General features: G+C 37.1%; 1 protein-coding gene and 1 long non-coding RNA gene across 2 annotated transcripts; both read right to left on the reverse strand.

Moving 5' to 3' along the window:
* Positions 1-829: 829 nt before the first annotated feature.
* Positions 830-1650, reverse strand: LOC116171426. Its single transcript, XR_004145446.1, has 3 exons — positions 1349-1650; positions 1188-1295; positions 830-1136 (listed from the first exon to the last, which is right to left on the reverse strand). It is a non-coding gene; the product is annotated as an uncharacterized LOC116171426 (long non-coding RNA).
* Positions 1651-4096: 2446 nt separating this feature from the next.
* Positions 4097-9945, reverse strand: LOC116171660 (general odorant-binding protein 19d-like). The gene is made up of 2 exons (XM_031488628.1): positions 9856-9945; positions 4097-4556 (listed from the first exon to the last, which is right to left on the reverse strand). Exons 1-2 carry the CDS (start codon positions 9881-9883, stop codon positions 4144-4146), a joined length of 441 nt encoding a protein of 146 aa, XP_031344488.1. The 5' UTR covers positions 9884-9945; the 3' UTR covers positions 4097-4143.
* Between the last annotated feature and the right edge of the window lie 5936 nt (positions 9946-15881).

Here is a 15881-nt window from a genome sequence, read left to right on the forward strand (position 1 = left end):
TACAAACCCCACGTTAAATAAAGGGGATGCCTCAGCTAGCGGCTCAATTAAATTAAACCACACGAAACTATAATACTCAGGGTAGGGCGTTGGACTAACGATTTGACTTACCCCCTCAAACAATAAATGGGCGCCACCTTGTTCACTACTAGAGAAGGTCTTCGGTTCAACCTGAACAAGGAAGGTTGATACCACGGCAGGGCAATAAATACCCTGTAGGAACGAGCAATAATCCAAAACACTGGAGGTAACTTCAACGGTGATAGTATAATTTGTAACCAACAGTATTGCAATTACACATGCAAATAATCACAGAATCAATTTAAGGTACCCCAACACACAGTATAACAAGTAACAACAAATATGTATAAAATCAACTACTAAAGTAGATATATATATATAACAACTAATGACTAACCCACAGGTAATATCACATGCAAAAATTAGTGAGCGGCAACCGACGCGAAGCCCGTGGGTTAATTGCCCCACCCTTCCCAAATAGTAGTCTATCCGCAAACAAAATGGTCTTCCCACCCTTGCTTTTCCCTTTTTATAGTGAGGTCGGCAGTGGCCAAGCAGCCTGGATTAAACGGTGTTGCATAAATGGATAGTTCTAGGCATTAATTATAAGCTAAACACTTTAATGACGTGGTACGGGGTTGCTTAGTTAACAAGGCGGTATGAGTACTCATGCGCTTACAAATTCAACGGGATCCACAGCAGTATGACCCGTAAATGTACCAATTATTCCTATCCCCTTACTTTGTACCTCCGATCGGTAAAGTGCCCCAGATGCGAGCGTAACCCTTCGCTTAAGATTAACATAGGAGTGCCTATGCAATGGCAAATAGTACTAATATCGAAAGGCTAAGTTTATTTCACCGTTCTCCGGAAACGTGGCGGCTACGTGGTGTTCCTGCTCCCCTTAAGATTCTTCGTGTCGGTTGTCCACCCCCGTGGTTACAAATCTCAGGATATCCGGGAGCCCTCAGCTCGGGTAATAACCGCTACAATCGGCCTCTAGGTGGACAATCGGATGACAATAAGGTCCAGCAGTGGGAAACCAACCATGCGTGACCACAAGTTTGACATGAGATAATTACGTGCGATACAAAAAAAACAGGAAAAGTAAAACCCTAAAACAATGTCGGAATTAATACTGGTTTTTGGCCAAGATTTAAGCATACCTCTTAATTAAAAAGAGGGCTTTTTAAAACTCGTTAATTAACGAGATGCCTCGAGGTTATCGGCAATCAAAGCTCTGGCTTAGGTGATGCGAAGAACAGGTGCGTTATCTAAAAGAACAGCGTGGCTGTGACAATAGAAATGATACGCAGATGTTACTTACGTCAAGCAAATGTATTCAGATCCCGTAACGGTAAATGGATAAAATGGTCTAACAAACCAATCTCCAAAACATCGATTATTCATGGACTCGAAAATCCGCAATTCGGCGATATGTAACTATATTATGCCCATGAAAATTTTCCAAGACGCCATCACACCTGTTCGTTTTTAAAGCAAGCACCAATGAATGAAATATTCACCGCTTAATACGTGTCGGTGGAGTAACGCACATGCGCAAAAACATAGAAAATATTCCCAATTTGCAATATGCCAGTGGCGTAACCTAATATCGGCCTGTAAGAATCCGTAGCATAGAGAAAATGAACGGTGAGAAGAATTAAAACCGTTACAAGCTGTTTACAAATAAAAAAATTTTGTTTGTGGTGATAGGAGTTTTGTAGTTTTTTCAAACTAAAGGTTATTAATAAACATCTGCCATCAATTCTAAAATAATGGAGAGAAAAAATAATAGGGCGCTAGCACATTGACAGAGGTTTTTCGTTGTCTATTCGCTTGATAGCATATATTACGTAATTTTAAAAAATTGAAAAAAAAATTTTTATTGACAAAGAAAAGTATTAATTAATTGTATTAATGTTTTTGTTGTGTTGTCAAAATTTGAAAAATTACTTAAAAATAGAACTGACGCTTGACCACCCAACAGACGTATGATATTCGTTTATACGCTAGCTCTTGTTCTAATAGACCTAGATCGGGCGCAAGTGTGCATTAATATAAAAATATAAGCGGATTATAGAAAGAGCGACAGGAACGTTGTATAAGTTTTTTGTCGATATCCATATTTATTGATTTTAATGAGATCGTTTTTCTGAATTCCGTATCTTCCAAACAAAGTTGCCCCATATGCATTTTTGTGCCCAGGGCCCCCAATTGGTTAAAGACGACTCTGCATATATTATCATACACCCTGAAACGGCTTAGTCGTAAATATATTTTGACAGTTTTTTAATTATTCAATTTCTAGAAGCCTTGTAACGGAAGTTATAATGAAATCACACAATCTATTACAGTTATTCCAAAAAGACAAAAACTTAATCCCTAACTCAAATCAACCCCCCCCCCCCCCCCCAACCTCCTGTAGTTCCCTTTCCAACGCGTTGCGTCTTTTAACTTAATACGATCTTACGATAAGCATAACGTTAACGTCTTTTATATGTACAAATTTCTTTTAATTATAATGCAGAGAGTAAAAAATGATTAATTTAAAATTGAATACCCATTAAATGCCATTACAGCTAGTCTACGAGAGCCTTCTTGTTTTCAAGCAAAGTTAAAAGGTAAGGATGAAGCGGGACGCATACTACATATTAATATTGATTTTATAAATAGTTCGAATTCGAATCTTAGGTACATAAGAATTTTCATTCGCTAAAGTTTGGAATTACTTATTGTTTATTCATTAAGCTGGCTTGCGTCAGTACCTATGCAAGTCCAGTTTCGATGACACGAAACTATAAAAGACCCATACGTACAGACTACAGAAACGTGGCAAAATAGCTCCTTATTTGAGTTGTTGCGGAACAAATTATATTTTTATGAATCAAAAGCAAAAAGAGGTCGTTTTTGTCGATAATATTTCGTAACTTACAAAGCTATACAAGGAAATAAAAATGCTTGTGTGGCTGTATAGGGAAATGCTATCGGATAGTTTGATTTTAAAGGACTCGCTTAGGTTAGTACTTATACTTCCGTTACAAATGACAATATTAGCCAGCTCCGCTCTAAAAGAAATTGCATTTTAACACTCCCCTTAGTGATTACGTAGCAATAATTAGATTGGCGTAATTACTAAAATGCATCCGAGTAAAGGAGTGGAGAAGGAATAGGAAAATCATTTACCTTAGTCGCGTATAATTGAAGGAAATTGCTTGCGAAAACTCGGGAGTATTCAAATAAGCAAAAAAAAAGAACTGAGGGTGAGAATGATTTTCATTCGTGTTGGGAAACTCAAATGAATCCCTTTTAAGACTTAGATTTCGAATACAGAGACTTTTATCTCCGAACGAACGCCGTTTGATTTCTTTTTAATGGCGCTTTGTAATTTTTCAGCTTCTTGAAGAGGCTTTGACTGAGAGAGCAGCTTTGCTATCTTTTGATGTCTCGAAAGCTCTAATTAAACACGATTTAAAGTATAATTTCTTTGTTCCACTTTGTTCGCTAATGCTCGCTTTCGGATTAATGATATTTGACACCTCGGGATTTCCTTTAATCGTTTGCTTCAGCGGAATTAGTTTTTCATTTACCGAAGTTCTACGTTCGTTATCGAGTTTTTTTTCGTTCTGTATTTATATGGAAATATCCTAAAACGTAATGGTTAAAATTTCATTTCTCGTTTAAAAAATTTATAAAAGCGGAAAATAATTCCTGTCATCGTATTTTGAAGACATTATGCAAGAATAATACCATTACATGTGACAGTTATGACGTTTGTGGAAGAAAAATGTATGACAGCGCATTGTGCGGTGACGGTTTGGCGCTATTTTGGTAGAGCAAAGACAATAATAGGGATTAAAGATATAGCAATTAAATGTCAGAGGAAGATAGACAAAGAAACTTGTGCAGTTTCCCACAGGATTAGAATGGTGATTCACGACGTCGCCGTTTTCATCGTGCTGAATTACACAACGGTATTATAAAATTCATGCTTTGTTATTGCTTTACTTTCTGTAATTGACTCTTTATTACGCGAATATAGAGAGTCGGTGATAGGATTTCTAGCAGTGGCAATTATAACTCATATTTTATTAACACGGTACAGGTATTGTAAAGATAGACTCAGAGACGGGATGGAAACTTAAACTCAATTTCTTTTCCTTTAGTTGTTGTGCAGTCCACAATCTTCTTTGCCGCTTGGCAACCGTTAACATTTGACGCATTAATTTCTTTGTCGCATTCAGACACCAACTGCTCCAACTTCTGGACCTGCTCAGGCGTATACTTTTTCTCTCGTTTTGCCGATGCTAAGAAACCATTCACGTTCAGTTTTCCATTTTTCATCATATTTCCTTGGGTCAAGAGACATTCGACTAAACATAATCCATTATCAGTAGATGGCAGTCCGTGATCCAATACGATCTTTAAATCTTCTTCCGATGCACCAACTTTGGTTTTACAGTTGTTAACAATTACCATCTTTGCATCTTTTATTGGGTCAAAGCTAGCGGCCATTGCAGCTAACATCATCACACCTGAAACAGAAACTGAGATTAGTTTAGCGCACATGTCTCCAGACCACCTCCTTTACGAAGTAGAATTTGTTCTGGTGCATATAAAATATATCACGACATCAGTTCCCCTCTTAGTAATAGTATAGCGAAATTTCTAGAAGGTTATCAAAGCGACATAAAGGCGATAATGAATTAGTCACGTGCGATGTGACTCATTCTTTTCGTAAAATATGATATGTTGACCTTCGAGATTTATCTAGAAGCTTTTTGTTTGCTATATAACTTGTGTTTAGTCTGAGTCTTAATATCGATGCAAATCAGTGATAACTAATGAAATTGGTGCTCATATTATAAATGTGTTATAAACGTGATTGTGATAAATCCTTAACGAATTGTTATAAATCAATGTATTTAAAGGGCGTTTTAATTTATGTAGTTCAACGTTAATAGTATTATTTGCTGTGAATATTAATAATTAATTTTAAATAAATAAACATTTAAATAAATCACGTATTAAATTTAGTTACTTTACAGTATTTTGTTCCAACATTGTATCGTTTTTTCCTTGCTGCCAGATAGACAAATAGAAGATAGAAAAATGTTTTCAAATAAATTAAACAAATATAGTAAACGAGCTCCTGGGTATGGCTATAGCATGTGCAAAACCAAATTTTAAACCTGATGTTTGTTTTGCTTTTATTTAAAGTGTAGGTATATGTATGAAATTTTTTTCAATTGCTTCCATAAATAAGAAAGTTGGCACTGCACATCCTACACAAAACCAAATTTGAAAAATGGCGCTACATTTGCTTTTATTCCAAGTGGCTATGTATCAAATTTCATTTGAATCCCTCCATTAATAAGAAAGTTGGCATTGGGCATGTGCAAAATGAAATTTTGCAATTCGGTCTGTAAACGGTCGAGATGCGCAAAGGGCACTGTGAATGCCGATCGATTAGGCTCAACTTTTGGAATTGTGTTTTATATGGCTAAAGCTATGCGCATATTGAATTTCATGCAATTCGGTTCATAACTAACGGAGATGTCAAAAGGGCCTACTTTATTTTTTGGTCTATATTGCCAATTCACGAACTCCGATGTACAAATTTGATAATTCGTTTATGAGTTATCGTGCTAACGGACGGACGGATAGACGGACGGACGGGCGGACAGACACCGCAAAATTATAAATTCGCTAGGAGCTCGTTAATAAACCGATGTTGAGGTGGTACAATTCCAAAAGTCGCAAAATTTACGTTACTTATTAATTTTGTTAGCCACTATAACAGAGAGAAAGACAGAACGAATTGCTTTGGGTAGGTTTTAAGATTGTAATCTTAAACGTAGTGTAGTAGGTATAGCAACTATGGTATTAGAATCAACAACATTAGGTACGAAAAATGAAGCAGCATACTATAAATAGTATGACGGATGTTACCATTAACAAAAGCTGTAATTAATTCGCCGTTTGTAACAGTTTCCGTCAAGATATTTCAATTATCTTTGTTGCGCCCGAAAGCTTTGTCATTGAGAAGGCGAGGACAAATTACTATTTTAGAATTTCAGCTTCGTTAAGTCTTGTTAGCCGGTTTTAGTTTCCTATGGTAATTTAAAGCGAGTATTAAATCTGCACGGCTATGCAGGTTAACGCCGGTATCAGTTTAATCAGAGATCTTTTGCCGAACTGAAAAATTCAAGGGGCAATTGGCTTAAATAGAAGTATGAATTGAGAAATTTCATCTGGCACATTTAAGGGAATATAATTAATAGTGTCAATTCAATGAGTTGCAGTAAACAGCATCCGAATAAGTCGTGAGTGGTATTTACAAAAAGCGCTCTTAATTAATGTAAACTTCAAGACAAATTGAATTACCATGTATATAAAAATTTGCAATACCAAACGTTACAGTCAATAGGTCTATACTTTCATTTGTAATTTAAATTTAAACGAAGTATAGCCATCGAAATATAGGAATAATCTGCGTATGACAATAGGTGCGTTCACCAGACAAAGCCCTTCATGAGCGTTACCCAAAGGTGGGAATCCTTTAGCAAGAATTCTCGTGCGAGTTACTGTCAGATATCACTTTCGAGGTGTAAATACCACCGTACGTCCGACTTGGGTAACCTCGACAGTGCTATCAACTCGCGCGAGACACCTTGCTACAGTTTTCCCGCCTTTACGTAGCGCCCATGAAGCGCTTCTTCTGGTGAACGTAAGCAATGCTAAGCGCGGATACTGCAGGTGAACGAGAGGGAAAACTCAGAGTGAAGCTCTCTCTATCGCGCTTGTGTTGGTCAACAATGTCGATTGTATACGAGCAACAGAAGCGCGATAGAGAGAGCTTGTCTCTTAGTTTTCCCTCTACTCTCACCTGCAGAATCTGCACTTTGGATTGACACGTGCAGTCCAGTCGATGAGTTTAGCGCGGTTTCGCGGGAAACAAGAACGTGCGTGCGGTCAGATTCAAAAGAGAGACGTGTGAGGTATGCAAGACAAGCTTGACGCACATTGGCATGCGCGTTTATATTAAATAATATTTAGTAGGAAATGTGATAAATATCGTACACACACGTCAACAATAGATCAAGGTGTAGACGCAAAATTTCAACACCCATCGGCAGATTAAAAGATTAAAAAAATTTTACCCCCGCACGTTAGTAAGGAAGGTAAAAAATGAACCCCCAATTTGTTGACGGAAATACATGTTTTGAAGCACCTGGAATTCGAATCAAACAAAATCTCGATGATGACGGTCGGTCGGTCTGTCGGTTCGTCTGTACTCTCATTTCGGGCTAAACGGTTGAGTCCGTGAACTGATTGAAACCAAATTTGGTACACATATTCTTAGACATAAGAGGAAGAACTGAAAAACTGTTGGGCAGAATCGTGCTTGCACAAGTGTGTCAAACTCTGATTTGCGACTAAACGGATGAACCGATTGGAACCAAATTTGACACACAAAAAGTGAATAAAAACATAAACTAAAAATAAAATAAGGGTAGAAATTTTGTGAATCCTCGGGCACTGGTGAGTCTTATCAAAGAACAATACATATAAGCAATTGATATTCAATTGACTAAAACAGTAAATAAACAGACAATTCTGGACAAGGTTACACTTAACTAGATGCAAATTCTCGGCACAGCTGATTACTTATGCGCTATCACTTAATCTAATCTAAGTAAATTAACTAACTGAATTACCTCGCGTTAACATTAACGACAAAGGCAAAAGACAAAGTATTTTACAGTTGATTGCACATTAGCAACTTTTTTATTTCACGTTAATCAATTGCAGAGCAATTAGTCACGTAAATAGCAAAAATACGATAACGGCAACGAAAAACACACAACAAAGGCAATTACAAATGGCCTGAACTTGGGCAGCTCTGGTATTTCATGTATTGCATCGCAGAAGGACCGATCTCAAATACGAGTTTCAGCTAAGCAAAACATATCAATCATAGATTCATCGATAGGACTGTTTTAATGCTTGTTACACGAAAGATACATCCAAAAAACTACAATACCAATGTCAGACTAAAATCAAATTAATTCCAACTTACATACCCCATTAATAAATTGGTTTTAGATTGCGATATAAGTAAAAGATAGATATGTAATCAAACTAAAACAGATGGCAGAACCTAAAACGAAAAATGATTAGCTAAATAATAAATCCGATAAAAATAACTTTACCTCGGAAAGATACCAACATTAAAATTCACGTAAATACGTTTAGATATATAACTTCGGCAATCTTCAGAGGACGGCTTTTCCACTTGAGATTTCTACATCCTTCGCAAAGTAAGTACCTGTCATTTGAAGGACAAAGCAAAAATAATATTCCCCCAATGCCTATTTGTACCAACTTGCACTTTCTGTTAACACACTGAAGGCGCATTCAGTAAGACAGTCAACTACGGCTACATTCAACGCAAAAGAAATCCTAAATATTTAATACGAATTATCAGCAATTATTCGTTTACAGAGACGGTCGATGAAGAACCAGGATCCAACGAAATTTGAGTGTTTGTTTAGTAAAATTTTATTTAAAAACCTTCCAGAAGATTAACCGAACTTACTTTCACCCACTTTGAAACAATATTCAGTCCATATGAAAAAAAAATGCAGGAGAAATAAAAAAAAATATGTTAAAAAAGTCTCTGACAGTGGAGCAAGAATAACTCGAGTGTACATATTTAATGCTGAAACTGAAGGCCGAGCGACAGTTAGTAAAGATATAACCTTTCTTTTAAAAATAAAAAAAACCCTAAGGTTCTACAATGTTTCCTTGCCGAGATACTGGTCAATATATGAAAGGTGACCTTCAAATGAAATTAATAAATTATTAAATTCGGCCATGACCTTGAGTTTTCAATGCAAGCGGAGTAGGAATAACTCGATAGTACGAACCTAATGCTGTAATCTCGAAGGCTGTACGATGTTCCGTTGCCCAGATCTCGATCGTTTTATAAAACCAGACCTCTAAAGAAAATTCGTAAATTATCAACGGCCATTGTGTGTGACTTGACAGATTGGTAGCTGTTACAGGTTAGACTAAGCGATGCAGGAATAACACGATAGTATGAATAAAATGCCGAAAACCCGAAAGTTCTACAATATTCTGTTGACGCGATCTCTATCGACTTATAAAAAGCTTACGACCGGTAGGTAGTGAAACTATACGCTCATTTCTGGGGATCAAAAATGCACTAAAAACTCTCTGCCTAAATACATAGCGAGACACTACCGAATCGACTTTGGACAAGAAAATTCGACGGATCAACAGCCTATACCTAACATATCAAAAAACGCGATGTCAGCTATAGAGCTTTAGAACTATTTTTAGGACTACAGATTGGTCAGAACCTGGTCAACGATACTTCCGTGCTCACAACTCCAAAAATCGTCCTCAATTATTTAAACTGGAACGTTACGATTAGCATTTGCTAGCCTGATAGATTAAGATATCTGCAATGAACACATCCAGATTTCTGGTCATATAGTATGTATGTACAAGACGTGCCATTAAACTCGTTGCGAGTGCTTTAAAGACTTGATTATACACTTAATATACTATTTCAAACTCAAAAAAATGTCGATGGGTTGTGGTGTGTGTGGCATTGTCAATGAAAGTGTGTTCTGAAACCGGAGCAAACAAAGCACTTTTAAATGGGGAGGCTTTTAAGAAACAGAAAATATTAATTCTGAGCCATTAATTCCTACTCAAAGCGGGCCTTCGCGTGACTTATTCATTTATTTTCCACATAACATATATGTGCTATATCATTACAATAGTAAAAAAAAACCTCACCTATACCAATCAACACCTTTCTATCCATACCGACCGAAGCTGAGTAGTGAGTACTGTCGGAAATTCATCAGAACTTATTTTATATACAGTAATGTACCCGGATAAATGACCTTAGGCTTAGCCAATGGTTTGAAACTACTTCATTTCCTGTATATCTACCTAACTGATGATCATAATTTCAGATTATAAAACGTTCATTGTGTTTGTTGCCTATTAGGTATTGTATCCATCATCAGTTATTATTATGTGTATACAAAGTGGTCATATTGTTTTTTCTATCGTCCGTGACGATGATAGGCTGAATCTATTATTTCGGATCGAAATAATTGACTAGACTATTTACCTATACCTAAAATAATAAGTCCGCTAATCCGTATTAAAGTAAAGGGAGTTCCGTTCGCAATTTGTACTTGATAATCACGCTAAAAAGGTCCACAAGATCCGACCACGTTTTACATTAAACAAAATTTCTGATTTAAATTCCCTTTGACGTACATCCTAATCGCACACTTGGTTACTTTTTGTACCGAAAGACCTTTTTTATGCTTGAATTGTCCCCTATCCTCCTATTTGTTAATTCCGCTAGGGAGCACAAATTAACATATGCTTGAAGCAAACTGTAATTCTTAAAAGATAATTTTAACACCCTTTAATATTAAACACGAAAACCCCATGTATTCTTAATGCAGTTTTAAACTTTATTTCATCCGTTCCCTAATTTATGTATATCTTGTAGGAGAGAAAATGACGCTTAATTGGTACATGCACACGCTTTGACCAAAGAACAATGTTCAGTCGTTTCGAACAATATATGCTTTCAGCTTTTAATTAAGCTCCCAAAGAAAATAGAACATATTTAGCTTGATTCGTATATTTGAGCTTTGTCTCTTAGGTACGATGCTTGCGCTAGAGATTAAAATAAGGGCTTCTTTTTGAGATATACCATGTAATTATTGTAGATTAAAATATCACGTTAGATACAATTAGGCAAATATTAAAGTGCAACCCCTGAAAATAAACACTTAATCATATTACATTGCTAACATGCCATTAATTTCCTTAAAAGTATCATCATTTAAGAGTAAACTAAAAAAAATAATGCATCTACCTATCGAACGTGTAACTGATAGTTTGTGCGGTTGTGCGATAGAACGATAAGATCCTGGGAAGTACAAAATATGTAACGGGAGCCCGGTAGCGTATGTCATTTTTCCGATTTTTATTAGATTTTTATGGATACCTTGGTAGTGTGGTCTTCTATATATATTTTCACGTGTAGAAGGGGATAGTAGAATAATCCTACTGCAGAGGGCACTGCGTGTCGTACCAGGTGATTAAACAGCGGCCAGTCTGTCGCAACCCCAGCAATAAAGTTTTGGGGGGGTGTGGGGCGTTAGTGGTTTGACAAGATTTTACCATTGTTTATGTCTTCTTTCTCGATATGTGACAATTTTTAGCTTTAGCTCGAAGTATCAGGCGGGAGGGGCGAGCCCGAAACCGAAGGAGCCTTGGGTTTTCGCGCTGTTTAAGGTTTTTTTTGTTTTTCGAGGAATGGTCCACCAGGAATGATAAAGATCCTGGCACTGTAAGCCATTTAGTGGCGACGACTAAGTACTTGGGCGGTGCAGGATAGACGATTGATTTACATATTATACGATTTTCACGCCTCCATTCTAGGTTCTTCAGATCGCGCCACTTTACGGTAGTAAGTGCAATATTAGGCGGCTTTTTGTTAGAGTTTCAGAGGAGACCTCTTTCCACGACACAGTATGCCAATTTGCCTCCTTCAAATTACGTACGGTCGGAATCAAGTAATTGGAACACATGGGCGTAGACAGTAAGTTAAATCCATCCACTGTAAACACCTTTATATGTAATTAATATGTACGTTTCAAGTTCATTTGAATTACGCAATCCTTGGGATTTTGCTAGCTACGAGCCAGGATTTAACGCCCGCCATTTTTTGTCCCATTCTACGAAACCTAAATAGAGGGTGATCCAGTTTTCCAAGGTTGGACGACTCAAGGGCTAGTTTTAGACGAAGTACTAGATTTTCATTAAACGGCTAGAGAAAGGCTGAAATTGGTCGATGTATCTAATTTTCAATATGTCAATATTTTTGAATTTGTGTATTGATTTGCCATCAAAGTGATCGAAGGCGAAAGAGACCATTTTTTTTAAGTTCAGGTTGGAAAGAAATAAGTCCATTTTGGTCCATTCAAACGTGACCTGCTACGTATAGGTGACCTTGGAGAGTAGGTTAAGGTGTCATTTAATCTTCAAGGTCACACAGGTGATGGTCCCGTTTTGTTGTAGGTCATGGTGAAATTCTGAAATTCAAAAGGGCACTCGCTTCATGGAGGTGACCTTATGAAGTATGTCGCTGTGAAGTTAAACTGTTGTTCAGCGCTTGGAGGTGGCCTTGGAAAGTCGGTTAAGGTGAGACTCAAACGTCCGTTAAGTCTTTCACCTCTAAGCATCTCCCGCTCTCGAGTACCACGTGGTGACCTTGAGAAATGAGTCGACACCTTAGATTAGGAAAGAGTATGGACACCGCGGATGCCGTACAGCCGTGTATGAATCGTGTTACCTTTTTAAACAAGTCGGCCATTTTATATGTGGCACAAATGTCATTTAAGTAACATCGTTTTTCATGAGTTTTTGCGCTTAAATTAAGAGGAAATACACAAAAACCAACATACACCTTTTTCTTTGAATATTATTCTTTTAATATGTTAAACTTAATAGCTTAATGAACGACTATACATAATTTCGTACAACAGAACCAATCCCATGCATTCAAATTTTGATAACAAACGTCTTCAAGGACGGAATTATTCAATAAACTCCATAGGCGTAATCATTAGCACTCCGTGTTTTTCAAAGAAAAAAATGGTACGGAAACACCTTTTAAGTGCAAAATCAAACAGAAAGCAATGAAGATTCATATTTGATTACAATCTTTAGCTGGAGGGACAGTTAGTTTGAAAGGCATTCCTGAAAAAAGAAAAGGGGAAGTTTCGTTTATACCCGTGTCTGATTAATAAATAGCGCATCGCACGAATTTCATTCGTATGTTCAACGTGTTTTATTATTAGTAAAAAATAGTTTGTTTTTTAGGTACTTCTGCTACTATTGGCATTTACGGTTGGTACGCCACTGGCCAATTTCATTATGTGGCAGGTGGTAATACCAGCGCTTGCGAATTATCCGTCCATATTCTTTCCTTGTCTAAGGTCGAAACCTTGTTCCATTGGTCGTTGACACCTAAACCTCTCCCTCTCTTCCGCTAGAAAGTAGACCAAGGCCGTGTACGATCGTTCACCCCAGGAAATGGGTTTAATATTATGCACTTTAGACCTTGGAAAGTTATGTACCTACTTTGCACCTTGAATTTTACTCTTTTATAGCATAGATCTACTTTTATTGATGTATGTATGTATATATTTTGTATTTTATACCTTGTATTTTATTCTCAAGGTTGTAGGATCCTACCCTGTATATACCGCGAGTACTCTGTATATGCTTATTCAACAACCAGAAGCGGTTCAATCCTGCATTTTTCAAACGAGACTAAAAGGAGGGGAATTGTGTTAAGCGCATGGGAGACAAAAATGGCAAGAAAATTCCCGTTTTAGTTGAGGAAAAAGCGAATTATTATTTGCAAAAGGGACATCTTGTTTTTGTCCTTCGCGGAAGCAAGTTGAATCTTTGCTCAGTCTTAACTTTTGGTTTGTGTTAAATTTTTGTGTTTTGTCTACATGTATTTATCACATTTTTATATTGCTTTTGTTTTATAACCCCACATTTTATGTATTTTGCCAGTCTCACATTGAACTAACTGTTTATTTACACGAATGTATTTGTAACGGTAAAATTCCTTAATTGAGTCATAACGTACCTAAATGTGTGCTTTTCTTTTAATGAACTTATATTGTAACCGTGTGCAATTTCATGAAAATGCTCTTCGATTCTTTTGTTTGGAGTTTTTCACATTAATTTATTTTGTGTGTTCTCTTGTTCATATTTTATTATGCTTTTGCTATTCCATAATGTGCACCTCATGTTTGGGGTAATTTTTAATTTATCGATGTTGATTGCTTGGTCTTGTCCCACTCATAAATTTTGATGATTTTATTTTAATATGTGGAAATTACCAATTCGTTTGATGTATGTACTGACTTGTTGTTTGTTACTAAAATTTTTCTGATGAAGCAGTCACGGGGGTGGTAAAAACTGTAATCAAATTGAGTTACACCTAATTCCGTGATTGTCTTCGACATTCAACTGTAGACTTGAAATCCCGAAACCAGGGGCGGGTTACCTATCTTGCCGGAGCGGGATTACGCTAATCAAAGTTCTTCAGTTTAGAATCTATGTGTGATATATGAGTGGCGATTCAATAATTTTCACATATTTTTACCGATAGTTAAATTGGCCTACAAGGTCCATCTTGCTTTTAACAAAAGACTTAATTGCACCAGAGATGAGTCACATCCTGTATCCTTCACCCTTTCTCAGAATTTAGGTACCTGGTCTTACCTGGCCCATTGGCCCCAAAATTTGTTTTTAACGTTGAGTGTAACCAACATTGTGTATATGCATTTACTATCTTTGTTAACTACTGCTTAAGCTTTTACAAATATTTTGTTAATTACCTTTGGACTGTTTTAATCAAACTCTTTTTACCCTTGGCAGTTACTTTTGCAAGACGACACCCTTCTGGCTTTGCTTGCTTTGCTTACATTAACGTACATCAACTAAATTGCGGGTTTTCACAATCATAATAATTACGATAATTATTAAACAAACTTTTCACAATTTTGGTGTTTTATTTTACGTTCCTTCCCGAGCGTACTTCAGGTCATAGCGTTGTTTACAACTAACGTAAGGGGGCCCTGCCTTAGATGTTTGATCACGTGCCATTATTCAAATTTAAGCGGGATCTTGTTTAGTTTTGAAGTCATTCGGGTGGCCATTTTTAAACGTTGCCGGGTTGACTTTGTTTCCGTGTTCTTGTAGTGTGAAGTTAGCGTAGAACCTGGGGGTTAAGTACACTCCAAGGTTAACAAGGATCAAAGATCCCAACCATTTTTTTCGTATCCTATTTGATTTTCAAAGTAAACTCAGTCAAACTGTTGAGGTTGATATCAGATTACAAATTTTGCGAATTTTCGGGTGGCAACCTTGGGAATTAAGTCGGTTTGGCCTCCCCCCTTGCTGAGGGGTCTTGGATGGTATGTCGAGCTATCGATATCGGTTACTCGCCTCTGACCTGCTCCTAAAAGGTATAGCAAGGGGAAGCTAAACGGTCACTCCTGGTGATGACAGAGAAGTTGGCGAAGGTGAAGCTCAAATGTCAGGTCTTGTACTTTTTAATCGAAGATATCTTGGATTTTTCTTGGAAATTTCAAACGATTGCATAATTTACGCAATCCGTCATCAATCGCATTGACAATTAATATTGACTTGGGATGTAATTATTGACTTTGCGAGGAAGAGAGATTTTTTGTCGGTAGCGATGAGAACGAAGATTGCTGGTTGATATTTGCGAGGAAAGGGACCAACGACATTTACGTTGTTTGAACGACGCAGGCGATGATGACGACGATAGAGACTTTCACGGCGACGAATAAATAAAATTCTATTACTTAAGATCCATGTTATTGTGGTTTTTCAAACAAAATATGAACACGTCTTTTTCCTCTTGTGTTGCGCAAGACGAGTAATGCAAGAAGAAGAGGTGGTAAATGCGAGCGGCAAGTTTAACTGAGATTATACGAGGGATAATGGGTAAATTAAGACTAAGGTTTCTATAGGGACGGAACACCATATCTGTACAAAACTACTTTCCGAGTGAACTCTAATAATTTATTGTAATTTTTTGTAGGTTGCCAACCTTCTGGGAACGATAATCCCTTCGACTTCGGACCCGATAACTCCTGACGGCCGTTCCTGATCCTTTCTTGAAAATCCGGACGCCTACGTGGGCGATTTAATAGATCAACCAATCAAATCGTATCGAT

The sequence above is a fragment of the Photinus pyralis genome, unplaced genomic scaffold (assembly GCF_008802855.1).
Source record: "Photinus pyralis isolate 1611_PpyrPB1 unplaced genomic scaffold, Ppyr1.3 Ppyr1.4_LG5, whole genome shotgun sequence".
NCBI lineage: Eukaryota > Metazoa > Arthropoda > Insecta > Coleoptera > Lampyridae > Photinus > Photinus pyralis.